At 59.6% G+C, this 25,994-nt stretch overlaps 9 protein-coding genes across 9 annotated transcripts; 7 read left to right on the top strand and 2 right to left on the bottom strand.

Moving 5' to 3' along the window:
• Positions 1–274: 274 nt before the first annotated feature.
• Positions 275–1,748, top strand: BKCO1_6200049 (glycoside hydrolase family 18 protein; the record flags this gene model as incomplete). Its single annotated transcript, XM_020278087.1, has 2 exons — positions 275–673; positions 810–1,748. The coding sequence occupies 2 exons, from the start codon at positions 275–277 to the stop codon at positions 1,746–1,748; spliced, it is 1,338 nt and encodes a 445-aa protein (XP_020126586.1).
• Positions 1,749–2,056: 308 nt separating this feature from the next.
• Positions 2,057–3,226, bottom strand: BKCO1_6200048 (uncharacterized protein; the record flags this gene model as incomplete). The annotated part of the gene is made up of 1 exon (XM_020278086.1): positions 2,057–3,226. The coding sequence occupies one exon, from the start codon at positions 3,224–3,226 to the stop codon at positions 2,057–2,059; it is 1,170 nt and encodes a 389-aa protein (XP_020126587.1).
• A 946-nt stretch (positions 3,227–4,172) lies between these two features.
• Positions 4,173–5,191, bottom strand: BKCO1_6200047 (ubiquinone biosynthesis methyltransferase coq5; the record flags this gene model as incomplete). The annotated part of the gene is made up of 2 exons (XM_020278085.1): positions 4,173–4,936; positions 4,993–5,191. The coding sequence occupies 2 exons, from the start codon at positions 5,189–5,191 to the stop codon at positions 4,173–4,175; spliced, it is 963 nt and encodes a 320-aa protein (XP_020126582.1).
• A 412-nt stretch (positions 5,192–5,603) lies between these two features.
• Positions 5,604–6,884, top strand: BKCO1_6200046 (2-oxoisovalerate dehydrogenase alpha subunit; the record flags this gene model as incomplete). Its single annotated transcript, XM_020278084.1, has 1 exon — positions 5,604–6,884. One exon carries the CDS (start codon positions 5,604–5,606, stop codon positions 6,882–6,884), a length of 1,281 nt encoding a protein of 426 aa, XP_020126583.1.
• A 1,597-nt stretch (positions 6,885–8,481) lies between these two features.
• Positions 8,482–9,465, top strand: BKCO1_6200045 (sugar isomerase; the record flags this gene model as incomplete). The annotated part of the gene is made up of 1 exon (XM_020278083.1): positions 8,482–9,465. One exon carries the CDS (start codon positions 8,482–8,484, stop codon positions 9,463–9,465), a length of 984 nt encoding a protein of 327 aa, XP_020126584.1.
• A 1,448-nt stretch (positions 9,466–10,913) lies between these two features.
• On the top strand, positions 10,914–11,864 carry BKCO1_6200044 (phosphoglycerate mutase family protein; the record flags this gene model as incomplete). The annotated part of the gene is made up of 2 exons (XM_020278082.1): positions 10,914–11,472; positions 11,605–11,864. The coding sequence occupies 2 exons, from the start codon at positions 10,914–10,916 to the stop codon at positions 11,862–11,864; spliced, it is 819 nt and encodes a 272-aa protein (XP_020126585.1).
• A 1,350-nt stretch (positions 11,865–13,214) lies between these two features.
• BKCO1_6200043 (lysophospholipase plb1) lies at positions 13,215–15,287 on the top strand (the record flags this gene model as incomplete). Its single annotated transcript, XM_020278081.1, has 2 exons — positions 13,215–13,266; positions 13,375–15,287. The coding sequence occupies 2 exons, from the start codon at positions 13,215–13,217 to the stop codon at positions 15,285–15,287; spliced, it is 1,965 nt and encodes a 654-aa protein (XP_020126578.1).
• Positions 15,288–16,151: 864 nt separating this feature from the next.
• Positions 16,152–21,707, top strand: BKCO1_6200042 (diphthamide biosynthesis protein; the record flags this gene model as incomplete). The annotated part of the gene is made up of 3 exons (XM_020278080.1): positions 16,152–18,001; positions 18,059–20,861; positions 20,910–21,707. 3 exons carry the CDS (start codon positions 16,152–16,154, stop codon positions 21,705–21,707), a joined length of 5,451 nt encoding a protein of 1,816 aa, XP_020126579.1.
• A 1,132-nt stretch (positions 21,708–22,839) lies between these two features.
• BKCO1_6200041 (class e vacuolar protein-sorting machinery protein hse1) lies at positions 22,840–25,195 on the top strand (the record flags this gene model as incomplete). Its single annotated transcript, XM_020278079.1, has 7 exons — positions 22,840–22,879; positions 23,007–23,056; positions 23,117–23,151; positions 23,217–23,292; positions 23,360–23,579; positions 23,632–24,240; positions 24,294–25,195. 7 exons carry the CDS (start codon positions 22,840–22,842, stop codon positions 25,193–25,195), a joined length of 1,932 nt encoding a protein of 643 aa, XP_020126580.1.
• Between the last annotated feature and the right edge of the window lie 799 nt (positions 25,196–25,994).

Raw genomic sequence — 25,994 nt, 5'->3', positions numbered from 1 at the left:
TCCTTGCATGTTCGGTGTACTAGCACGTACCCAGCAACCCGGAGACCACATCGTCGCTTGGCGTCCCATGGGTGTGCCCCGCACCATGCGTTGATCCTCCGGCAAGCCCAAGCCCCTCCGTGCCTTGCGTGACCCCACTCCGCCAACTGAGCCGCCTTTTCCGAACGTATTCCACAACACCTCCCTCACATCACTGTACTTTGTTCTTCCCCGTCCCCTCTCCCAAGACCCACCAAGTCTTGTCTCCACTCCGCGTGCATTCCGATTCCCTTCAATGCCACCCACCCCGCCCCCACCACCACAACAACAACAACAACCGCTCGCCGACCAGCAACAAGAAGAACAGCTTCTCCACCCCTCGAACGACCCGCTCCCGCGCTTCGTCCTCTACGCGCAGACGCACCACAAGCCGGGTCCGCAGCCGCAAGAACCCGTCTCGCTCCTCCCGCTCATCACGCACAACACGGGCGTCACGCACGTCATCGTCGCGGCGATACACCTGAACGAAGGAGCCGGCAACATCACGCTGAACGATGACCCTCCCGACAGCCCCAAGTTCGACACGCTGTGGGCGGAGGTGGGCTGGCTGCAGGGCGCGGGCGTCAAGGTGATGGGGATGCTGGGCGGCGCAGCGAAGGGGAGTTATCAGCGGCTGCAGGGGAGCGCGGCGGAGGTAAGTCTGTCGGGTCCCATCCATCCCTCCACCGTTCATCCCAGCGTGTCCGCGAAACACCACGAGGTATATATATATAGTATCTCAAAAGCTGACGAGACGGGGCGCATCCGCGCGCCCACCCGGCACCCCACAGTTCGAAGCCTACTACACGCCGCTCCGCGACCTGATCCGGCGACGGCGCCTCGACGGCCTCGACCTCGACGTCGAAGAGGCCATCGCGCTGCCCACGCTCCTCCGCCTCCTCGCCCGCCTCCGCGCCGACTTCGGCCCCTCCTTCCTCACCACCCTCGCGCCCGTCGCCACCGCCCTCGTCCCGGACATGCGCCTGCCGCCGACGTCGTACGTCCCCTCGGACCCGGCGACGGGCCTGCCCACGGCGCCGCCCATGACGCTCCCGCAGAGCCTGCCGCACCTCAGCGGCTTCAACCACTTCGCGCTCGAGGCCGGCCACGGCGCGCTCGTGTCGTGGTACAACGCGCAGTTTTACAACGGCTGGGGCGACGCCCGCGACGCCCGCCTGTGGGAGGCCGTCGTCGCCGCCGGCTGGCCCCCGCAGAAGGTCGTCCTCGGCGTGCTGACGAATGCCGGCAACGGCGGCTCCGGCTTCGTCGAGTGCCGCGTGCTCGAGGACGTGCTGAGGGTGTGTCGCGCCAAGTTTCCGCAGCATCATCGTCTTCCTGGCGGCGCGGGGCCGGACGCCAGGTGTTTTGGCGGCGTCATGGGCTGGGAGTACTTCAATGCCGGGTCGAGGGATGGTGGCGCCGAGGGGGCGTGCGGCCGCGGCGACTACGACGATGCGCCGCGTGAGAGCAGGCCGTGGGAGTGGGCGAAGCGCGTGGGGAGGGTGGTGAGGCGTGCGTTGCCGCCCGCGGCGGACGTCGACGCCGGCAGGGGTGTTGAGAGGAGCGCGCCGCCGGCGCATGTGCCGGTGGCCCCGGAGCCGCAGGTCCCGTGGCCGGAGGCGGTTGAGCAGTTGGTGGAGCTGGGGTTCGGTAGGCAGAGGGCGGTGGCGGCATTGAATGCGACGGAAGGCAATGTGGAGATGGCGGCGGGCTTGTTGTTTGAGCAATAGTAGGTGGTGTTGGATGAACGTGGTTGGGATTTTACTTTTTTTTTCAGCATTTTACCAAGATACCATTCATGTAAATAGCATCGCGACGTAAAATATTCAAGGCAAGATGAAAAGGTATTAGAGCGGTAAGCTGTAGATCAATAACTTTTAGTGGAAAGGAAAGAGAAGAACACTATAGTCATGCTTGTATATTGAAACATGCGCGATGGAGCGCGGGGTATATAAAACGCCATCTTCTATGCCTCTCTCGTTCCCTCTCAATCCATCCATTCGTACAACAAGTTACATGACGTGGGAAGAGAGAGGGTTCACTCATCATCCGAGCCATAATCCACTAATGCCAAAGTCTTCCTTTCAGATGGGGCCTTGTTTGGTCGGAACGGCGATTCTGGAGTTGTATCGCGGCTGGCGCTGTCTGTGAGATCCCCGGTAGTGACTGCGCGCTTCCTCTTGATGCCAGCAATGGTGGGTGGCCCGATGCGAGTCTTCTCCGCCGAGAAGGGGTCCATTGCGGCTCTGGTATTGCCCTTGAGCTTCTGCTGAAGCGTCTGCCTGCTCAACTCGGCGGCCCGCTGAGCCTTCGTCTTGCCCTTCGTCTTCTGTGTCGGCAAAGCGTTACTCGGCGCCTCCTCTCCGAACAGCGGCCTCGATGCAGCCTTCAGGGCGGCAGCGTCAACATCCCCATCGTCCCTCGCGTCACCATCGCCAAAGTCGATCAGCTTCGCCCTCCTCCGGTCCTCCTCTCTCTCGTCGACAATCTCCAGCCCGAGCCCGAACCGCTCCTGCAGCTCCTCCTTCACGCCCTCCTCCTTCTCCCGCTCCTTCCGCATCTCCCGAAACGGCTTGCGCAGCTTCTTGTTCGCCGCGTACGGATCCGCCCAGTCCTTTTCCCGCATCCGCCTCAGCTCCTCGACGCGACTCTCCTCCCACGCCTTCTTCTCCTTCTCCCCCTTGCGCCCCTCCAGCGCCGCCATCGCATCGCCCTTCCTCCTCGCCACCTCCTCCGGCGCCAGAATCTCCCCCCTCCCACCGCCACCCCCCTCCCCCAACAACCCCTCGTAATACTCCCCCTCCGCCTCCTCACCCCCATTCTTCCCACCCTTATCCCCACCCCCATAATCCCTCCTCCTCCCCCCACTGACCACCACGTACTCCGCCCTCGCCGGGTCCGTCCGCACCACGATGCTGCCCCCGCACGCCGCGTGCCGCATCGCAAACTCCCACACGGGCGTCGAGTGGTGCGCGCCCACCCGCCGCTTCTCCGCGTTGAACCGCACCCCCTGCCCGATGAGCGCCGGCGCCGGCCCGCACCCGTCGCACCACACCGCGAACGGCATCTCGAAGCGCACCACGAGCGCGCCTGAGCTGCGCAGCTTGCGCGCGCGCGCCCCGAGTGGGTGGGAAGATGACGTGTTGTTGAAGGTGGGGGCGGCGCTCGTGGATGGCGCGTAGTACCGCCCCATGTTGAAGCCTTGCATGGTGGAGAGGGGGAAGCCGCCGGCGGCGGATAAGGCGGTGGGGAGGGTGGGGGAGGTTGTTGGTTGGGTGGGCGGCGCGTTGGGGTCGGAGGAGGAGGAGGAGTGGTGGTTGCGGAGTGAGAGCTGGTGCGCGCAGCTGCTCGGTGCGGTGTGGTCGGGGTGCGGCGGCGGCTTTTTCTGGGGTTGCGAGGCGTTTGTGGCGAGTAGGGTGCGTGTGGACGGTTCCTGGGGTGGGGATGCTGGGATGTCGCTGTCTGTGTCGTTTGCGCACCTTGTTGGGCGGCGATGGTTTTTGTGGTGAGGGAAGGCGCGGAGGTCTGCGGCGAACAAAAGAAGTCTGGGGTGCTAGGTACGGATTACTCGCGTCACCGTGGTTGGACTGGACCCTGCACCGAGGAACGAACGAGTTCAACATCCACTTTTCAATCTTATTCTGCGGACCAAAGAGGAGCTGGGATATGTTCTGTCTCAGCTCACAGCACCGAAATTAACCGTCGTAACGCATTTTTTTGGTAAGAGCTACTGAGAATCAAATGTCTATGTGGGATAGAACGATTCGCTAACGATGTATTTGCTCAAGCATCAAGAGAACTACAGTGGTATTAAGCTAGTTGAGGATGATACTATTAGCCTTATGAAAATGTCCAGACGATAGCTTCGGCTTCCTATGGAATTCGATTGTAAATTCTTGCGAACCATGACTGCGAAACCAATTCTACTGTAGTGCCGGAAGGCTAGAAGAGCCGGAATTGTTGAATGAAGTGGCCCGTTCTCTAGATTCTCGGACAGGCCTTCGTCCTGTTTCGATTGAGTAACAGATTTGGAGGAAATTAGCAAGGGACTAAACGTCATTATTTCCATTCCGTGTGCCTCCAGCTTTTCACTTCACTACGCCCATCGCCAAATCCCATAAGTCTATAATACAATCGTTCTACAATAAATCATCTCACGACGACGCCACTGGCTTGACGCCCTTGTGAATCGCCGCAATGCCGTTCGTCAGGTCCTCGTATCCCTTTCCGGGGACGACGAAGCCGGCAGCCTTGATCATGTCCCTGAACTCCTCCTGGCTGGGGAAGCGCTCTATGCTCTCGACAAGGTACTGGTAGCTGTCCCTATCACCGGCGACCAGCTGGCCGATGAGCGGAATGGCGGCGAAACTCCACCGCTTGTAGACCTGGTTGAACAGGGAGTTGTTCACCTTGCTGAACTCGAGACAGGCGAAGACACCGCCGGGGCGGAGGACACGGAAAGCCTCGCGCAGGGCGCGGTCCTTGTCGGTGAAGTTACGGATGCCGAAGGCGACGGTGTAAAGGTCGATGCTGTTGTCTGGGATCATGTCGAGGTGCTCGGCGTTGGCCTCGACGAACCCAATGCGGCCGGCGCGCGCGTAGGGCGTCTCCAGCGCGCGCTTCTTGCCCTCCGCCAGCATTTCGGGGTTGATGTCGGCGACGGTGACGTGCGTGTGTGGGTCGTGGTTGATGTTGCTGGCGTGGTCGAGGTGGCGGAAGGCGATGTCGCCGGTACCGCCCGCCACATCCAGGATGTTCCAGCCTTGCGGGGCGGATGCGTCGCGGGGCGAGGTCAGAGGGTTTGTGCCGGGGTTCAGGTTGCGTACGAAGTGGTCCTTCCAAAGGCGGTGGATGCCGAGGGACATGAGGTCGTTCATCGTGTCGTACGAGCTCGCAACAGAGGAGAAGACGCCGCGGACTGGGGGAGTGGTTTCAGTGAGGTTCTGTAGATCAGGGCTACAATCAATTGCATACCCTTGGCCTCCTTCAGCGACTCGGCGATCGTCTCGAACCCGAAATGGGTGGTCTTCTCATTTTGAGCACCGGGCTGCGATGACGCTTGCTGCTGGGCGAGACGTGTAGCGCACGAAAAGCAGCGATAAGGCTCGCGAACGGGTCTGGCGCGCAGCTCGCGCAGCAATTGGCGGCGAAAAACGGGGGCGGATGGGCGCATCGTGACTAGGGCGAGAGATGTCGATAAGATGAGACGACTTTGGAGGTGAGAACGACTTTCTACGAGCGGGTGTGGCCCCTGCGTAGGGCTGAGATTGAGGCTGATCGCCGGGTAGCCTCATAACCCCAGGGCCGATGGTAACCGCGCCTTCTCCGCACCCCCACACTCCTCCTCCGCACTCCCTCCCTACTCACCGTTGTTTACCATGACTTCACTCCAGCATGTCTCTCTGTCACACTGCCTCCAGGGGCTTTGCCTCAAAAACTGCTAGATTCTCGCAAGTTTCGCTCAGGTCTTCTCTTCGGTCATGGCCGCAGCAAAGACACCCGGCAGCCCCCCGGGTTAGATGGAGCTCCATCTCCCAGAGACCGGGCTCAGATCGGTGAGCCTGTGGCGACAATTACATCGAGAGATGATCGTAAACCTTCATACTAACTATGACTGCAGCGTACACTTTCCTGGCGCCGTCAATAGCAAGTTCACCACGACCTTGTCCTTCGATCAGCCCGCGGACAAGCCTGCCATGCCTACGTACCGGATCCTAGACCAGGATGGCGTCGTGGTGGACACGGACAAAGACCACATTCTCTCGAGCATTCCGGACGAACAGGTCCTTCAGTGGTACAAGAACATGCTCTCGGTCAGCATCATGGACTTGATCATGTTCGAAGCGCAGCGGCAAGGGCGCCTCTCCTTCTACATGGTATCAGCGGGCGAGGAGGGCATCGCCGTGGGCTCGGCCGCGGCGCTGCACCCCAAGGACGTCATCTTCGCGCAGTACCGTGAGACGGGCGTGCTCGCCCAGCGCGGCTTCACGCTCGACGACTTCATGAACCAGCTCTTCGCCAACCGACACGACCCGGGGCTGGGCCGCAACATGCCGGTACACTACGGGTCGGCGGCGCTGCGCGTGCACACCATCTCGTCGCCGCTGGCGACGCAGATCCCGCACGCGGCGGGCGCGGCGTACGCGCTCAAGATGCAGGCGCTGCAGAACCCCAACGAGGACCCGCGCGTGGTGGCGTGCTACTTCGGCGAGGGCGCCGCCAGCGAGGGCGACTTCCACGCCGCGCTCAACATCGCCGCCACGCGGTCCTGCCCCGTCGTCTTCATCTGCCGCAACAACGGCTACGCCATCTCGACGCCCACGCTCGAGCAGTACCGCGGCGACGGCATCGCCTCGCGCGGCCTCGGCTACGGCATCGACACCGTCCGCGTCGACGGCAACGACATCTTCGCCGTCTACGAGGTCACGCAGCAGGCGCGCCGCCGCGCGCTCGAGAACGGCGGCAAGCCCGTCCTCGTCGAGGCCATGAGCTACCGCGTCTCGCACCACAGCACCAGCGACGACAGCTTCGCCTACCGCGCGCGCGTCGAGGTCGAGGACTGGAAGCGCCGCGACAATCCCATCACCCGGCTGCGCAAGTGGATGGAGGGCCGCGGGCTGTGGGACGAGGAGAAGGAGAAGGCCGAGCGCAGCCGCGTCCGCAAGGACGTCCTCGCCGCCTTTGCCCGCGCCGAAAAGGAGAAGAGGCCGGCGTTGCGGAACCTGTGGGAGGGTGTGTACGAGGAGGTGACGGAGGAGTCTGAGGCGCAGATCGAAGAGATGAAGCGGTTGTTGGAGAAGTATGAGAGCGAGTACGATGTGACCGAGTTCGAAGGTGGGGTTGAGGGCCTGAACAAGAAAGAGTAAATAATAAAGTCAAGGTGCGAGTGTAAATGTCGGTGATTCTCGCATTTGTTTGAGCGTAGTTATTCGTGTACCTAGGCATTTTCTCCCAGCATTTAGATGGAACAGAAAATCAGTTTGCATGACACCTTGAGATTAAGTGATTAAGCCTGACGTAGTCGGCCTACGGGTCTTGACGGCACCTCGAGCTATACTTAATGCCAGACGTGCCGGTCTCCTTTGAATGACCACTCTCTGCACGGTGGCTCCTGTATCTACGGTGACTTGATAGAGCCGAGCCGAACGAAGAAAAAATGTAATGCTGGATCCAAACCTCGAGACTCGAAAAAGGTGTTTGTCGATTTTCGGCGGCCAGCTTTCGGAATAACATTGTAGGTAGGACAGAATCATCCTTCTGTCCGAACGCCGGTTTAGAGTTTCGTGTCTTAAGATTGCACATTGCTTTATCCAGCCTGGCTAGGACAAGAGGCCAGTATACCATCAAAATTTGCTATCGGGAAGGCTGAAAAACGCGATCGGGTATATCTGATAAGAGGCTACAAGGGTCAAACACACGTGGAGAGAAAGAATTGTGGAGCGTCAGGCCCCCGCAATGGTTGGACTCGGGATCCCACATAGGATTTCTCAATGTTGGGGGAATGAAGCTTAAATTGGACGACGGCTGTTTTTGATTCCAAAGGTAGAATATGAAACCTATGTTGAAGCCCAATAATCAAGCGCAGAACAATGGCTATACATGCAGAATAGGTACCCAGGTACTTCGACACAAGCGTTTGCCGGACATCGATCAAGGGCTTTTCGCGCCATTGGAGCGGGTTTTTGAGCCGTCATTCGCATGAATATCCAGACAGTAGTCCGCCCTTCCGAGCCGGTGGCCCGCTCGAGCTGGATCTCACGGCCGGAAAGAAACGGCAGTGCTTGGTAAGCGCGGTGGGGAAGACAAGCTGTGGAGATCGGGAGTTCAGGTGCAAAAGATTCCCTGCTGGTGGTTTCGTGTTCGACACACCGCTCGGGGACAAGAGTCAGCGTCGTCGAGGAGCACAGGCCTCAGCAATCCGCGTCACCACTCAAGCCATAGACCACAGAACGCGGCATGGCACATGTCCAGACAGGCAGCAGGTCTGGGAAACGTGGATGCTGGAATGGGCCGGACGATGTCGCGTCGCGCAAGACGTGCTGCAAGCTGCCTAGCGCATGAGGATGGCGACATCCAGACCCCTGCTGCGCTTTGCTGCGCTTTACACCCGATGCCAAGCGGCGCGTCCTCACCTCAAACGACTCGAGCTTACACCTTAAAGATCCCCAGTCCCACCCACCATGCATCGGCTTGCCAATTCACCCTCAGTTGCTCCGGTCTCCGGACGCTATTCCAATTGGGCCCGTCTCTGTATAAATATCTCGGCCGTGCCGCGCCGTGAGAACCTCCGACCCTCCGCGTCTTCGCGTCATTGATCACTCGGCACTGCAATCTTACAATCGCATCATCGCGACTGCCCCACCAAGCCTTTTCCGCGCCAAAAGATAGTAGAGATACCACGGTGCCTAAAGCGCGCGCGCTCCAACCATCTGCTCCAGCACATCTCTCCCCCACTCTCCGACAATGAGCGCCACCTCGCCGCTGGAGCCATTCGGCTCTCCCAAATCCACCAACAGCGACGAGAGCAGCAGCAGCACTTTCGACGAGGCCGCCAGCACCGCCGCCTCCAGCACAACATGCGCCGACGACACGTCAGCAACCTCCGCGACCCCTCCCTCGTCCGAATTCGACAGCGCGACGCACAACTCCCTCAAGCGCAAACGCCGCTCCTCCTCCGCGCACCTCGACGACGACGACGACGACGCCGACGCCGCCGCGCTCCAGACCACGCCCTTCCTATCCCGCGCCCTCCACGTCCTCAGCACCGAAGCCGCGGCCCTCGCCCACATCACGCGCCTCTACACCACCTCCCCCGCGGCGCAGGCGTCGCTCCTCGCCGCGGTGCGCATCGTCGCGCGCGCGCACCGCCGCGGCGGCAAGCTCGTCGTCTGCGGCGTCGGCAAGAGCGGGCTCGTCGGCCGCAAGACGGTCGCGACGCTCAAGTCGCTCGGCGTCGGCGCGTCGTTCCTGCACGCGGCCGAGGCGGTGCACGGCGACCTCGGCGACGTGCGGCCCGGCGCGGACGCCGTCATGTTTGTCAGCTACAGCGGGAGGACGGCGGAGCTGCTGAATGTGTTGCCGCACGTGCCGGCGGGGGTGCCGGTGGTGGCGCTGACGGCGTGGGAGGAGGGGGAGAGGGGGTGTCCGCTGTTGGCGGGGAGGGAGGAGGCGGTGTTGTTGCCGGCGCCGGTGCATGAGAGTGAGGAGAGGAGTTTTGGGGTGGCGGCGCCGACGACGAGCACGACGGTGGCCATGGCTGTGGGCGACATGTTGGCGCTGACGGCGGCGGAGAGGATACATGAGGGGGAGAAGGGCCGCGTTTTCAAGCGGAATCATCCTGGGGGAGCGATTGGCGCGAGGACGTTGGAAGAGGAGGTGACGACCATCGTGGAGATGGCGACGACGAAGACGAAGAAGGTCTGCAGAGCCGGTGGTGTTGTGTGCTGAAATCTGCCCCCCTCCCTCTCCCTCTGCTGCATCTCGGAGGAAAGAAGAGAAGAAAGAGATTTGACATTAAACGACCCTCGTTTTTGGACATCGGATGCTCTGCGATAGCCGACGGGAGATCGACGCCGTTCGGACCGCGACGCGGATACTGCGGTATACATCTTACGAGGATGCTCTCATGGACGACATCTGTTGTGATGGTGGAGCTATCACGGAGAACCTAGGGTGATCCGATCCCCGGACCCGGGTTTGCACACTTGGATCGCCTGCACGGCGCAATTATATGTGTAGAATTGGGGGATAGAAGAGCAACCTTCAAATTCCCGAATGGCCTGTCGTTCCGCCACTGCCGCCGCTTCCAGCACCGCCCGCTCCACCGCCGTCCGAGCCTCCAACCGTGCGTCACAGCGCCTTCGGTTTTTACACAATTCGGATGTAACGCATATTACCTTGGCGCAGAGAGTAGGAAGAACCAGCAAGTAGAAGGTTTACTACACGTTCTTGAAGGTCACTAAACTTTTTTTTGTTCTTTCTTTGTTTCCTGTACCAACTTGGATTCAAACGTCGCTGTTCCCCATCATGTTGCCTACGGAAACCCCAGAGTGATTTGTCTGCTTAAGCGATAACGAACGAGACCTTAAATCAAATACACAAGATTGGTGTCCTGGTAGCCACAGAGAAGGTACCAGTCAAGGGCACACACTGTAAGCCAGAACGGAACAAGGCCTTCATTGCCAGTTTATCTAGCCACACGAATTTGGAGGATGCAGGAAGTGGCTGTATGGAATAGAAACATATATGTAGTTGTCGCTATGATACACAATTCGCCGTTGTGAGTGGCAGCAATTGTCTCTACTCGAAACCATGGAGCCCACCCACTCTCGCCCCACCTGCCATCGGTTTCAGTGGTCCAGCTACCCATCCGTCTCACCTTCCATTTGCCACGCGCAGCCGTACCTGTACTCTCGAGAATGCAGGTAATCCTTCTGTGCCACGTGCTAGCGTGGCCGAATCGCGGCAGTCTCCCATGGACGGGTGGAGATTCCGTCCAGGCTTTTAGCCGGGATCGCTCTGGACCGCTCGCCGGCAGAAATTCTGAGAAATCCATCGCCAGCGCGCGGATATGACGTACGAGGGGCAAGGCCGTCCGCCGGAGAAGGTCGTCCGCCGGGGTGACAGAAGCCCGGCTGTCTGCCGCATGCCTGACTCATGGCGGAGTTCAAATAAGAAGACTATAGAGTCATCGTTCTCCAATGGTCCATCGTCACGCTACCATAATAATCGAGCAATCCGCATTCCATTTCTGACCGACCAGCCGATTGAAATCCACATCCCGCCTTAATAAGAACCGGTCGACGCCCGCCGCACTTATTCTCCCAAAAAAAAACCCCCCCCACGAAAACCCCTGCCGCCCACGCCCGCTTCCCGCAATTACATCACAAACCAACATGGCACCGCCCACGCACCTCCACCTCGTCCGCCACGCCCAAGGCTACCACAACCTCACCCCGGACAACCACAAGCTCCACGACCCGGCCCTCACCCCGCTCGGCAAGCAGCAGTGCGCCGACCTGCAGCGCGCCTTCTTCTCCCCCTCGCAGCAGCAGGCCCGCATCACGCACGTCGTCGCCTCCCCCATCAAGCGCACGCTCTGGACCGCCCTCCTCGCCTTCGCGCCCGCCATCGACGCCCAACAGTTGCGTGTCATAGCCCTGCCCGAGCTCCAGGAGACGAGCGACCTGCCGTGCGACACGGGCTCCGACCGCGCCGAGCTGGAGCGCGAGTTCGAGGGGCAGCCCGTCGACTGGAGCCGCGTGGGGGACGGGTGGAATAGTAAGACGGGAGTGTGGGCGCCGACGCCGGCGGCGGTGGCGGAGAGGGCGAGGAGGGCCCGCAAGTTTTTGAGGGAGCTGGCGGGGGAGGAGGGCGCAGAGGTCGTCGTCGTGACGCATGGCGGGTTGCTGCATACGTTTACGCAGGACTGGACCGGGTTTGATAAGTACTGCGGTATGTGTGTGTGTGTGTGTGTGTGTGGGATCGGATTTTTCTCTTCCTCCTTCTCCCCTCTCTCTCCCCGCGGATATCCTCCTCTTCTGATGTGTATTTGCTGATTGGTTTTCTTTTTCTTTCTCCCCACAGGAACCGGCTGGGCCAACACCGAGTACCGTACCTACACGTTCGTTCCCGACTCGGGCGACGAGGCGCGCATCGTCGAGACTCCCGAGTCCCGCGCAGATCGGGGCGCGGCGCCGTTCTCGGAGGCCGAGAACCTTAGGATGCAGGCGAAGGAGAAGGAATGGCTGGCGCAGAGCTTAGAGGACGGCAGCCAGACCGAGGATCCGGCGCCCGGTCCGGCGATACAAGAGGTGGGTGTTGAAGCCGTGAAGGCCCAGGCTTAGAGGAGGGGTTCGTACATATTAGACGAGGCTACTAGATTTTGGATAGAAACATAGCGAGAAATCCTGGGGGTCATTTGGCTTGAGGTCAGGGCAAGACAAGAAAAAAAGATAGAGGAGTTAAATACACTTTGAAGGCAGTATTGTTTGTGGAACGAGGACGCAAGTAGTGTTTCAACCTCACGCATTGCTCCTGCAATTAGGCAGCAATGCCTCTCATAGACAATACATCAGGTTCGGGCGAACGAGGCTGCAGGTTCATGGTAATCTGGAGGTAGTAGACTTATCCACGTGCGGTTCTCTTCGTGTGATGAGGTTTAGAGACATGGGAAAATCACAAATTGAATGCTCCGCGGCGACCCGGCGAATCAGCTCGCAGCGCTAAATATAGAAGGGCTTGCCACGCAGATGCAGCAGAATTAAAGTTAAACTTAGAACCAATTGTTTTGTGCACTACGTACCTCGACTCAACAATAATATGTGCAAACTGAGTCTGCTCCGTAGCCATTTCACGACGGCGGCGGTTCCCGCCAGATGGCTGGGCTCAAGCCACGCAATACTGACAGCATTCTCCGTAACGAGCTAAAGAGAGGAGCATCAGCTTAGCAGTAGTGAAAGGTACACATGAGTAAGACCCCTTCCTTCTCGCAGTCGTGCACCGTACCCGCCTACCGTGTTCCCGTGATCATTTTCGAATGCGGTGAAGGTGTTGCAAGTGGGGAAGTTTGTGTTGGGATGTTGGTGCGCTGGCTCGCTGGCGGCTGACGCGTGGCGCAGCAGCAGTGGCAGAGGAATGCGCCAATTCAGTCGCGAAGAGTAAACACCCAATGGCTGGGCCTCTTGCGGATCAAACGAAGCGTGCAATAATGCGCGGATACAATAGCAATAAGGGAGTGGGATGATCTGCGTCATGGTTTGCGGCGAGCGGTAGGGCCACCAGACGCTCAGCTCGCTGGGATCATCCCGCCGTGCAGCGGTGACTGACGTAGCCGCGTCCTGCGGCTGACGGGAGCAAGGCTGGGGCTGAAAACAATGCCCCGTCAGCACCACGGCGCTGCGGATTCCTGGCCCGCCGCGCCTTGTGTTTTTTGCGCACTCGGAGCGCTGCAGGCCAGGCGCCAATCCTTCTCCGCGCGCCGACGCATAAGCAGCTGCATCTCCCCGTGCAGATCTAGATGTCATAGCCCCCAATTTCCATGCGCCGCTTCCGGTCTACCCGTTGCTAGGGCTCCGCTGATGCCGCAGCCTTGCAGTGCCTGCGCCTGACCTGAAAACCTACAAAGCTGCCCGGCCCGCTGTCGCGTGCTCAGCGCCGCACTCCACCCTTTCTTTCGTTCCCAGCCTTGCAGAGTCATGAAGCTTGACACCGCCGTCAGTGCGTCTTTGCTGCTCTCTGCGGCTTCGGGTGAGCACGACCCCAACCTTCTCTGCCGTTGATCTTGCTGCAATCGTTCCCAGACCCCGACCGTTTGCACAAAGCAATCCCAACCTTTGCTGACCTCATTTCTCGTAGCAAATGTGGTCGCGGTCCCGCGCGACCCGACGCCGGAGCAGGCTGCCGCTCTTGCGCTCGCTGGACTAAAACGCGCCAGCCCCCAGGCTCCGAATGGTTACACCCCTGAAAAGGTCGACTGCCCCTCGACCAGGCCTTCTATCAGGAATGCCATGTCTCTGTCGTCGAGCGAAACGGCATGGCTCGAGAAAAGGCGCAATAACACCGTGTCCCCGATGAAAGACCTCTTGAGCAGACTCAATATCACCGGCTTCGACTCTGACTCGTACATTGACAAAGCCGCCAACAACGTTTCTGCTTTGCCCAACATTGGTATCGCTGTGTCTGGTGGAGGCTACCGTGCGTTGCTTAACGGCGCTGGCGCGGTTGCAGCATTCGATAGCCGGACGCCAAATTCGACGGGCAGTGGTCACATTGGTGGCCTTTTGCAGTCATCCACGTATTTCGCGGGCTTGTCGGGAGGTGGCTGGCTCGTGTCGTCCCTTTATGGAAACAACTTCACCTCTGTACAAAACATCATCGACGCCGACCCCGACCAGTCCGGCGACCTCTGGCAGTTTCAGAACTCCATTCTCGATGGCCCTGAAAAGGGTGGCATCCAGATTTTGAACACAGCCGAGTACTACTCGGCGCTTTACGACCAGGTCAACGGTAAAGTCGATGCCGGTTACGAAACTTCCATCACCGACTATTGGGGCCGCGCCCTCTCCTTCCAGCTTCTCAATGCCAGTGACGGCGGTCCTGCATACACCTATTCGTCAATCCAGGATGACGAGTACTTCACGAACGGTGATGCCCCCATGCCCATCCTGGTTGCGGATGGCAGGGAGCCCGGCCAACTCGTCATTTCCAGCAACACGACCAACTTTGAATTCAACCCCTGGGAGATGGGATCTTTCGACCCGACTGTCTTTGGCTTTGCCCCTCTTCGCTATGTGGGATCTAACTTCAGTGCTGGAGAACTTCCTGAGAGCGAGAAGTGCGTTCGTGGTTACGATTCACTCAGCTTTGTGTTTGGAACCTCCAGCTCGCTCTTCAACCAGTTTCTGCTCCAGATCAACAGCACAGACAGCGTGCCCGACAGCTTGAAGGGTGTTTTGACCAGCGCCCTCAACACCGTCGGAGAGGACAACGATGACATTGCCGACTGGTCCCCCAACCCCTTCTACCAATGGAACAACAAGACCAATCCGGGTGCTTCGAGCAAGCGTCTGACGCTTGTGGATGGAGGCGAAGACCTGCAGAACATCCCCTTCACCCCGCTCGTCCAACCTCTGCGCAACGTCGATGTCATCTTCGCCATCGACTCCTCGGCAGATACCGTCTCCACCGAGGCCCCGGGCTGGCCCAACGGCACCGCCATGGTCGCAACCTACGAGCGCTCGCTCAACGTCACACAGGCCAACGGCACCATCTTCCCTTCCATCCCCGACCAGAACACCTTCATCAACCTCGGCCTGAACAACCGCCCCGCCATGTTCGGCTGCGATCCCGGCAACTTCTCCGACACCACGCCGCTGGTTGTATACCTCCCGAACGCCCCTTACGTTTTCAACTCCAACGTCTCCACCTTCACGCGCGAGTACAGCATCAGCCAGCGCAACGCCATGGTCGAGAACGGCTACGACGTCGTGACCATGGGCAACGGCACGCTCGACGCGCAGTGGCCGACTTGCGTGGGCTGCGCCATCATGTCGCGCAGCTGGAACAGGACGGGCACCACCGTGCCGGACGTGTGCATGGATTGCTTCAACAAGTATTGCTGGGACGGCAAAGTCAACTCCACGGCTACGACGTACATCCCCGATATGAAGTTGGAGGAGCTCAAAACTACCAGCGCCGCGGTCGCTGTCATGCCGACTTTTTACTCTATGGCAGCGGCTGTTGTTGCCTGTATCGCTCTCGTGCTCTAAAGACGCGGATGAGTTGGATGTGAGTCTTTCCTGGGGCGTTGAATGAATGTATCCGACGTTTGAGAAATTTCTGTTTACATTAGCAATTTCTGTAATGCGTAAGAAGAGCATGTAATGATATACGAAAAGGCATCTGTTTGGCGTACGAAATCTTCATAGTTGAATGTCACTTTCCGCGTTGACGCTTTTTACTTTTTTATTAGAAAGTCAATTAAACCGTGTTCGCACTTGGATGACAGTGTAATCGAAGACCGTAGATGAACTTTGAGTGTTACTAACACAACGAATGTTACTGGGCGGTGATAATTCCAGCAATTGTCCACCGGGTAAGCTTGAAGCGGGGAGCATGTTCGTATGCAACACTATAACTTTGTCCAGCTTACGGTGTTGATTCACATATTCAGACTATGCAAAAGCCCCGATTGGCCATCAAACTTCGGCCAAAGACTACTCGAACTTGACATGCCTCCAAGAAATGAGCATGATCTCTCCATTGAAGGCGGCGGGCGCCCACGACCCGTCGCAGGCAATAAATGAAGCATGACTCGCGCATCTTCTGCCCCGCCGCCCGCCGCCGCCGCCGCCGCCCGCCGCTCGTCCTACCTAGGTACGCGCGATATTTTTCCCCCGCTTCCCTCTTCTCTGCAGCGAAGAGCAAAAAATCAAAAACGTCACCACCCAAACCCCCGCCTCGCATTCCCCCTTCCAAAGCTCCCCCCCCAATTCCCACCTCCACTCCCAACAGAGAGAGCGCGAGAGAGAGAACGAGAGAACGAGAGAACGAGAGCGCGCGCGCGCACTCCCAAAAAAAAAAAAAAAAAAGAAACCTCCCCCCCTCACTTCCCACCGCCGCCAGCCGACACCATGCCCGCCGCCGCCGCCGCCGCCTCAATCCCGATCGAAATCCAAGTCGCCCCCGTCCTCTCCACCCCCGACACCCACGTCTTCGAAGACCCGTCCACCCCGCCGCCGCATTCCACCGACGATGAGCGGTTACCGCCATTGACCGACGCCCAGCTCGCCGCCACGTACGAGGTCGAGCGCACCGTGCGCACCATCCGCGCCGCCCGCTGGAAGCGCGTCGCGCTGCAGTTCCCCGACCGCATGTTGGCGGATGCGCCGAGGGTGTATGCGGCGCTGGGGAGGGGGCTGGCGGGGGCGCGGAGGGCGCGGAGGGAGGAGGAGGAGGAGGGGCGGCGGGTGAGCGGGGATGTGGGCGCGGATGTGGATGTGGATGTGGATGGTGCGGCGGAGGGGTTGGCGGGAGTGGATATTGGTGGTGCGGCGGAGGGCCGGCGGGGAGGAGCAGCACCTGCGGTGGGGGAGGTCGAGAAGGAGGAGGAGGAGGAGCAGCTTTATATTCTGGGAGACACGTCGTACGGGGCTTGCTGCGTGGATGAGGTTGCGGCGGAGCATGTGGATGCGGAGGTGGTGGTGCACTATGGGCGGGCGTGTTTGTCGCCGACGGCGCGGCTGCCGGTCGTGTATGTGTTTACGACGAGGCCGTTGGAGCTGGACCCCGTGGTGGAGGTGTTTACGAAGACGTATCCCGCGAGGGATGCCAAGGTCGTGCTGATGGCGGACATTCCGTATGCGAATCACCTCACGGCGCTGTGCGAGAGACTGCGGACAGAGGAGGGGTACTCGGCCCTGTTTCTTACGGAGATTGTTCACGACCCGTCCTCGCCATTGCCGAACAGGAGCGTGCCGGACGACGTCAAGGGAGACCAAGCGGCGCTCAGAGACTATCAGCTATTCCATGTGTCGGACCCGCCGACTTCGCTGCTCCTCACGTTGTCGTCCCGCGTCGGCGCCATACATATATACCCGACGGACACGCCCGACAAGCCGACAGAAGCGCTGCTCGCGTCGTCGGCGCAGACGCTACGGCGTCGCTACGGCCTTCTCACACGGCTCAGCGTCGAGCCCGTCTTCGGCATCCTGATCAACACGCTCTCGGTCAAGAACTACCTGCACGTTGTGGATCACGTCAAGGAGATGATTGCAGCGGCGGGGAAAAAGAGCTACACGTTTGTGGTGGGCAAGATCAATGCGGCCAAGGTGGCCAATTTCTCCGAAGTCGGCGGCTGGGTCGTCATTGGGTGCTGGGAGAGCAGTTTGATCGAGAGCAAGGATTTTTGGAAACCCATCATCACGCCGTTCGAGCTGCAGCTCACGCTACAGGATGACGCGCAGCGCGTGTGGACGGGGGAGTGGACGGGCGATTTCCAGGCAGTGCTCAAAGCGAGGGCGGACGAGGCGCAGGTGGCGGCGGATGAGGGGCAGGGTGACGGCGAGACGGGCGACGCCGCGGCGGGAGAGGAGGGGTGGGATTCTGAAGAGGAATCGGCACCGCCAGAGTTCGACCTCCGCACCGGGCGCTATGTCTCACACGCGCGGCCAATGCGTGCGACGGCGGCGGCGAGCGAGCGGAAGGGCGCTGCGCAGATCAACGGAGCCAGCGCGGCGCCAGGAGCTGGCGGGCGGTCCCTTATCAAGCGTGCCAACGGCCATGTCGCGCAGATTGGTGGCGTGTCGTCGCCGGGTGCCGAGTTCCTGCGGAGCCAGCGGACGTGGCAGGGGCTGGGCAGCGACTTCGATACGCAGGCGGACGGCGAGGCGGGCGGAGAGGGGGCGCAAAGGGGGGCGCGGGTTGAGGAGGGCAGAGGCGGGCTGGCGAGGGGATATGTTGTTGGGGACGGTGCGGAGATTAGGTGAGGCTTGCAACGAGCGACCGTTGCGCGGATGCGGCTCTGGCCATAGCTACAAAGCGTGCAGGTAGATGCTGGTGTGAATGTCTTGTCTGCTGTGCGCGCAGCCGGCGTCGGCGGCATCAGTGCCCCCTTGGAGTGTGCTCTTAGTCCATCCAAGTCTGGATGCAGCGGGCCGGGGAGGCTTGGTAGAACCATAGGGCGCGTGCGACGACGCAAATCACCACAGAACACGCCGACCTGCAGCACCACCGCCCACAAGGAGTCGCCTTGCCCTCGCCCTCCCAGCCTACATGCCCGCCTGAGCATCTGCACCCCGCCGCCGCCTCTGCGACGAGAGGACCCTTTCCGCCCGCCTGACGCCGTGCAGCTCGCCGCCGACATGGAGGCCCTCACACTTCCCGTCGCCTCACCGTCAAACCTCTTCGGCGCGCCCTCACACGACCAACCCACGAGTGCCGTAGCCGTCATGCCCTCCGCCACCGGCCTGTCATCCGCCCTCCGCCCGCCCGCCCCCAAGAGCCGTTTCGAGACCGTCCTGACGACCCATCCGACCGTCGCCGAAAGCCTCCTGGCCTCGCTGCCCACGCGTTCGCTCATCGACCTGTTCCACACCTCGCGCCACCTGCGACGCTTCCTGGCCGAGTACCCGCTGGCATGGCGGACGCTGAGCTTCCGCGCCCCCCAGCCCGCCCTGGGCGTCAACAACCCGGACGGCGATGCGCTCGACGGGCCGGGGCGCAACGCCAAGCAGTACGCCCTGGACGCGCTGCTGATACAGGTGGTGGTGCCGTTCGGCACCCGGCTGACGAGCCTGGACCTCTGCAACACGGCCGTGTCGGGCGTGCGCCTGGTGTCGCGGGTGCTAGAGCCGCGCGTGCACACGCTGCAGCACCTGAGCGTGCGCGGCTGCAAGAACGTCTCGATCAAGTACCATCTGGTGCCCTTCCTGGAGCCGTACGTGCACCCGGGCAGCCCGTGGGCCAAGTCGAGCGAGCTGGCCCTCCGCAGCCTGTACACGTACCGCTGCCGCCACCATCGCCGCCGCCCGTACCTGCCCTCGTCCCTGATGCGCCGCGACTCGGACTCGGAGCCCACCCACCAGCTCATCGAAATATGCCACCAGCTCGACATCTGGACGGATACCATGTGGTGCACCACCCCCGGCGGCCGTTGCTTCCGGAGAAAAGACTATTATTCCGGCCGCGCTGCGCCGGGCACGAACGAGGTTTGGGTGCCGTTCGACAGGCTGTGGCGCTCGGGAAACAGGATAGGACCGCCGGACTCGGACAACCCGCCCGCTCGCTCCGACGGAAGGATGTGGGAGGATGCGGAGAGTGGACACGATGGGGAGCCGCTCGGCACGAGCACTGGATGGCCGCATAGGGGAGAAGGAAAGGACCTGCCGGCACACCTTCGGAGAAGCCATCGGATCTTCGTGGAGGACGTCAAGTGCGACCAGTGCGGCGACGCCGTCCTGGAGAGATGCGAGCAGTGCAGCATTCGGATGCACTGCATGGGCTGCAGGAAGACGCTGTGCGCGAGCTGTGCGTTCAACAGGCCAATTCCGCGGAAGAGGAAAAGGACGAACCGCGCCTTCACGAACCAGGCGTTTGGAACCATGAGCAATTTCGGAGTGATGATGTCGAATGCCAGCGCCGCTCAGTCCAGCTCGCAGCAGGCCGCCACGGCGGAAGAAGAAGAGAAGAAGATGAGCAACCGGTTCTGGTGGGCACCTGGCGCGACGAGATCCCCGAATTTGATGACCGAACTTACCTCCGACGACGATGCCTCTGATTCCGACGATGCTGGACCGCTCCATGGAGGGAATCCGCTAGCCGTCATGAATGTGACAACTCCGCCCAAGCTCAACATGAGTTGGTGCTGCGTGGAACCGGTATTCTCTGGAGGCGGAGGAATAGTGGTATTGGGACCAGGCGTAGGCGGTAAAGGAGCCGACAGAATACGCGCCACGCCGCTGCCAAAGGGCCAACAGTTCGAGGATGCAGATTTCATTTCGGTTCTGCGATCACCAGAACTGATACGGGAACTCAAGAACGCCACCCTTTACGAGCACGTACTGGGGGAGCACGTGGACATTGTGCCGTATCTTCAGCAAGAGCACTTGGACCTTCAGGCATCGACATGCCCGCGCAGTTTGTGCACAGACTGCTACCGCACGTTCCGGTGGAAGGTCGCCTGCAAAACGTGCAAAAGGCCGCTGTGCAAGGAGCATGACTTCCGAGGCCTGAAAGTGCGAAAGTGTGGATTCCGAGATTTGCAAATCGAGCGGGAATACTTGAGGGCGCACACTCCGACAGCAATGCCGGTCTCGTACCCTGACCTGCACATACCAGCATACGTGCCACCGAGCCAGCGTGCAGACATGTCTAGTGCAATGGAGGCCCAAGATTCGACCGATTCGTACTCTTCTTCCAACCCGGACCTTCGGAGCATAACGAAGTCGTTCCTGTTTACTTCGAATCCCAACGAGGACGAGTCCGACATGTCGAACTCTATTCCTGCCTTGAAAAATCTAGTAGAGGGGGCTTCTTCCAACGTTCCGTTCTCCTCGCGCCCCCGTGCGCTCAGCGCTTCTGAAAACCGCTCGCCGCGCTCGTTATCACCGTGGGCTAAGGGCAAAGCACCCAATGACGCTCAGCAGTATGCGTTGGGAAAGAGAATTGCGGAATTGGAACGAGCGCGCATGAGGCTGCCTTTGCCCGGCACACCACGCCACCCGGTGCAATGGCGAGGCTGTGGCGCGTACTTCTGCCAGCAGCTTCGGCCAGTTGGTGATTCCCGACCGCGGTGCAATGCGGGCATGAGGGAATGCGGCGATTGTGGCGTTTTGGTCTGCGATGTGAGTTCACTCTTTTTCCTGACTTCCGGCTTTGAACTGATTTTCTAGGGCTGCTTGAACGTCAACCCTGCTTGTTCGTGCGCATATTGCTCCACCCACTACCATTGCCCGGTCTGCTCGACGAAACCTCGAGTCCAGACGCTATGCCGCCGCGATGCCGAGCGCCAAGCCGCCCGTTTCAAAGAATTGGCCGAAGCGGAGCGTCGTGCTAAGGAAGCTGAGGCTCTTGTCAGGGCTGACGAAATGGCATTGGCTGTAGGAGAGTTCTTCCGAGACTTCTTCGATGTCGGCGGGCCTTCTCCCGGGCAGAGTGAGTTCTTGGTCGAAGAAACAGCAACGTCCGAATTCGAGGGTGAAGGGGTTCGTCATATCGAAGTCGCTAGCCCAGCACCGCAGCCAACATCAGCACCCTCGATGACGCCCTTTTTGACCCAGGCCCAGAGCCAGTATCCACACTTGTTCCCCGAGGAAGAGCCCCGTGCTGAGAGCTCCGCGATGGGCGCCGCTTCTGGTGATGCCATGGACGGCAAGGCCGTGGTGGAGGCGATTTTATCGGCACAGAACCAGGATATTCCAGCTCCGACCGCTAGAGCATCCCCAGATCTCGCCGACGACGCACAGGCTGGGGGCCAGCAAACCGCCATGACTGAGAACAGCGCTGAGCATGCAACTCCCAGCCCAGGCCAGACGGAAACGCATGATGCTCGGGAAGCTGAGAACACGGGGGACGAAAGCTCTAATAATGGCAACGACAACATTAGCGATGCCGAGGCTGGTGCTGAGGACAACGACTCGTCGTCCCACATGTCGGCTGGAGCATCTGCCGAGGTGTCTGTCGAAGCCTAGGCGGCCTTTTGAGGCCGTACGGCACTGCGTCGGTGTGCAGTGGATTCGGCGAAATCCACACCTTTGTCATTGCCTTTTTTCGCGTTGCCTTTAGGGACCGGTACGTGGCGATGGCGATACGGCGGCAAAAATCTTTCTTATTAATTCTTTTTTTGGGTGGATGGCAAAGGGAAAGAGAAGGGGGAATCGTCCAAGGCTGGAAGAAGGGCGTTTAGGATTTCCAGGGCGTGTTTTTTTTTCTCGGGAATTTGATGTTTCTCATTTCTTCTCATCATGCGGTAGTTATTTCTCCTCCCTTCCGCAAACCTCATCATCTGTATATAAACCCCCCCTACAGCATTAACCCCCCTCTACGAAAAGTAGGATATTTCCCCCCCCTTTAGTATTTACACACTACGGCCCTCTAAGTTCACCGACCAGGTCCCCATTTGGTTGAAAAGGAAGTTGGGACAGGTCATGCGGGCCGATGGGCACGAAAACGAGCAAGAGCGGCTGGATGTAATGGAACTCTCCCTTTCCTGTCCGACATGTTCGCTTGGGCGCGCAATATGCGAAATTCTGTTGAGTACTAAACTCCATCCAGCGTGTTGGCCTTGGAAACAACAAAAGCCTTAGTATGTCCACGCAAGTACGTACGTGGGCATCCTGTAATGCGTAAACAAGGGAACTGCGGGATTTAACAAGTGCCATGCTGAGGCGGTGCACAACAGAATAGTAATTAGTAATTAGGCCGCCATTAATGTAGGATCTGTTACGCGTTCGCAATGGCGGTGCATTTCCAGAGCTGAGGTTGCGTGGCCCCAAGCCGAATTCACTGGGCTTTTCGGCTGTGGGGGCTTTGCAAAGGGTCGTTGGGCAGGTGTGAGCGCGTCACGCATGGTTGCCCGTGTTGTGCGAGTAGTAGGCGGGTACGGGGCGTGGCTGCGGGCGGGCGCCACTTCGCGGTGACGCCTGCCAAGGCGCCGGAGAGCCCCCAGAGCACCTGTTTAGGCTTCAACACCTACAGTCCGACAACCACTTCCGAACAGCGACCGCCCACCCGGACCCCGGACCAACTTCACCTGATACCCCCGTTTCCCTGATACCCCCGCGCGTCTTTGCTTTCGACGACAAACTTGCGCCCCGGTCAACCATGTTCCGCGCGCAGGCGAACCAGTTTGACGACGTAGTCGGTGAGTCTCGCGCAGCTTCCCGGGGCACCGGCGCCGCAGCGGGGGAGAGCGCGCCTCTTCTGCCTGCCCGCACCCCCGCCACGCATAGATGGAGGCATTCGCTAACGGCCGAGCTTGTGCACTGCAGTGCGAGCTACGGATGAGAACCTCACGAGCGAGAACTGGGAATACATACTCGTACGCCTCCGCCACCCCGCGCTTCCGTGACGCGTGACCGAATGCTGAGAAGGCCTACAGGACGTCTGCGACAAGGTCGGCGCGAGCGATAGCGGGTACGTGCTTGTTTCGCAACACCTTCTTGGTCGGTGAAGGCTGACTCACGGTTGGGAATCCGCAGGGCGAAGGATGTCGTTGCTGCCTTGATCAAGCGCATGGCGCATCGCAACGCCAATGTCCAGCTATACACCCTTGAGGTTGGTCCCCGCTACATGTCCATGTTGCGTTCAAACGTTGACGCTGGGATTGCGCGCACGCGTTTAGCTGGCGAACGCATTGTCGCAGAACTGCGGCCTGAAGATACACAAGGAGCTGGCCTCGCGGAGCTTCACCGACGCCCTTCTACGTTTGGCAAATGACCGGAACACACACCAACAGGTCAAGGCGAAGATTCTGGAGCGCATGGGCGAGTGGACCGAGATGTTCGCCAAGGACCCTGATCTCGGAATCATGGAACAGGCTTACATGAGGCTTAAGACACAAAGTGCGCCGGCTCTACTTTGGTCGTTGGGGACTTAGCGACTGACGTGTTGTAGATCCCAACCTGCGACCCCCATCGAAGCCCCAGAAGACCCAGATCACAGACTCGGACCGCCAGAAGGAAGAGGAAGAGCTACAGATGGCTTTGGCCCTCTCGGTCAAGGAAAGCGGAACTGAGCCGTCCGCTGCCAGGTCCAACCAGCCGCAAGCAAGCGCTCCGCAACAACCCGCCCCGGAACAAGAGCAGCACCAAGCCATTGCGTCCGGAACCACAGCAGCCACTGTCTCCCGTGTTCGAGCCCTCTATGACTTCACGCCCTCGGAGCCCGGTGAGCTGGCCTTCCGCAAGGGCGACATTATTGCAGTCCTGGAATCTGTGTACAAGGACTGGTGGAAAGGCTCTCTGCGCGGACAGACGGGTATCTTCCCTCTGAACTACGTCGAAAAGCTGCAGGACCCTACGAAAGAGGAGCTGGAGAGAGAAGCTCAGATGGAGGCCGAGGTATTTGCGGAGATCAAGAACGTCGAGAAGTTGCTGGCTCTGTTGAGCACTAGCTCGAGTGCCGATGCAAGGGACAACGAGGAGATCACTTCACTGTACCACAAGACTGTGTCGATACGGCCGAAGTTGATCGAGCTCATTGGCAAATACTCGCAAAAGAAGGGTGAGTGGAAATCCTTGTCCGAATATGTCTGTCTGTTACTAACCGTATTCCAGACGACTTTACGCAGCTGAACGAGAAGTTCATCAAGGCACGTCGCGACTACGAAACTCTTCTTGAAGCCTCGATGTCGCAACCAGCACAGCCCGGGTACGGTCGCCAACCCTACGGCTATGGCGCTGGCGCCCCTCCGCCTCAGAGTGCTCCATACGGTGGCTATCCTCCGCAAGGGCCTCCTCCCCAGGAACGGTATTACTCACCCACTCCCGCAGCAGACCAAGGTTACGGGTATCCTCCTCAGAACGGGCCCCAGCCCTTTATGATGGCCCAGCCCGGACAGGCACCTCCTTCTGCACAAGTCGCTAGCCCTAAACCAGCAAATGGAGACCTTTCTTATGTTCCGCAGCGCGTGCCTGTTGGTGGGCGGCCCACATCTATGGCATTTCCCCAGGAAATGGCGGCCAACAGCCCAGTTGATGCCAGGCCGCCTCCACAGCAGGGCTACAACGCTTACCCTCCACAACCCAACCAAGCCCCTCCCGGCGTGCCTACAGACCCGGCTTCTGCACCAGGCTACCCACCCCAGCCGCAAGCCAACCGCCAATCCTCGTACGACTCACCATCCTCAGCCTACCCGCCCCAGCCTCCACAGGGACCGTCGGACCCGTACATCCAGCAGCAACCGCCGCAACACCAGCACCAGCAGTCACTGCCCGGTGCGTACCCGCCGTCCGGCAACACGCCGCCGCCCGGCCAGAGCCCGTACATAGCGTTCAACCAGAGCACGGTGACGCTGCCTCCGGCCGGCGGTCCCAGCGCACCGCCGCCAGGCGCCGGCGGTGGCTACCAGGCTTACAACCCCAATGCGGGCGCGGCACCGGCGCAGAGGTGGGGACAGCCGCCTGCGGCTATGGCGGGCGGAGGCGCGAGGGATGATGCGGATGGATTCTATCGTTGAGTGAGCACAAGACGGGTGGTGGGCGGATGATGCGGTAGGGCAAGGTTGCTAAGGGAGCGTGAACAAGTGCGTATGGCATGCTCTAGGATGGATCGAACCACGATGACAGACTGGAATGAAATGGGGAGTCGGCTGGATGGTGGTGGTGGGGTGGCAGTGGAGAGAGAGGCTGGATGGGTTTAGCTGTACATCTGGATTTTCTTTTGATTTTTCTACTACCCCCTTGATCATGAATCTCCTTGCGAACAAATCGGGTGGTTGCGGTGAAAATTGGAGTCAGGTATGGAAACATCATCATTGTCGTCATTGTTATTATCATCATCAACATTAACATCAACATCATTGTATGGAGTAAAGTTTTTACTCTTTGCGTCTCTCCTATTTTTCTCTTCTTCCCTTTTCCTTTCTGAGGAAACGGTCGTTTGTGCCTGTGTCTTAGTTTGCATAATATGATGTAGCGCGATGCTCTAGCAGGATCAACCGGCTTCTAGAGGCTTTTTGTTGTATGTAGGTATGTATGTATCAATTGCCCGAGAATAACAAGTGGTGGTGTGTGTGTAAAGACAGAGTGAGATATGAATGGGTCCACCAATGAATTCTTTGTCGGGTTTCTCACTTATCGCTTTTTTTTCCCCCTCTCTCTCTCATCGTACGTAAATACGTCCATACGTACATTGATCCTCTTTCCATCCTCCTCCTTCCCATCCTCTTCCCAACAATAACAACAACAACCAGAAAAAGAACAACCTTCCTTCCTTCCTCCCCACCTTTCTTTCCCATCCACTCAACCCCCTCCCCC

Source organism: Diplodia corticola, assembly GCF_001883845.1.
Source record: "Diplodia corticola strain CBS 112549 chromosome Unknown scaffold62, whole genome shotgun sequence".
Classification (NCBI taxonomy): domain Eukaryota; kingdom Fungi; phylum Ascomycota; class Dothideomycetes; order Botryosphaeriales; family Botryosphaeriaceae; genus Diplodia; species Diplodia corticola.
Note: the sequence above shows the minus strand (reverse complement) of the source record. Positions and strands in the feature narration are given on the sequence as shown.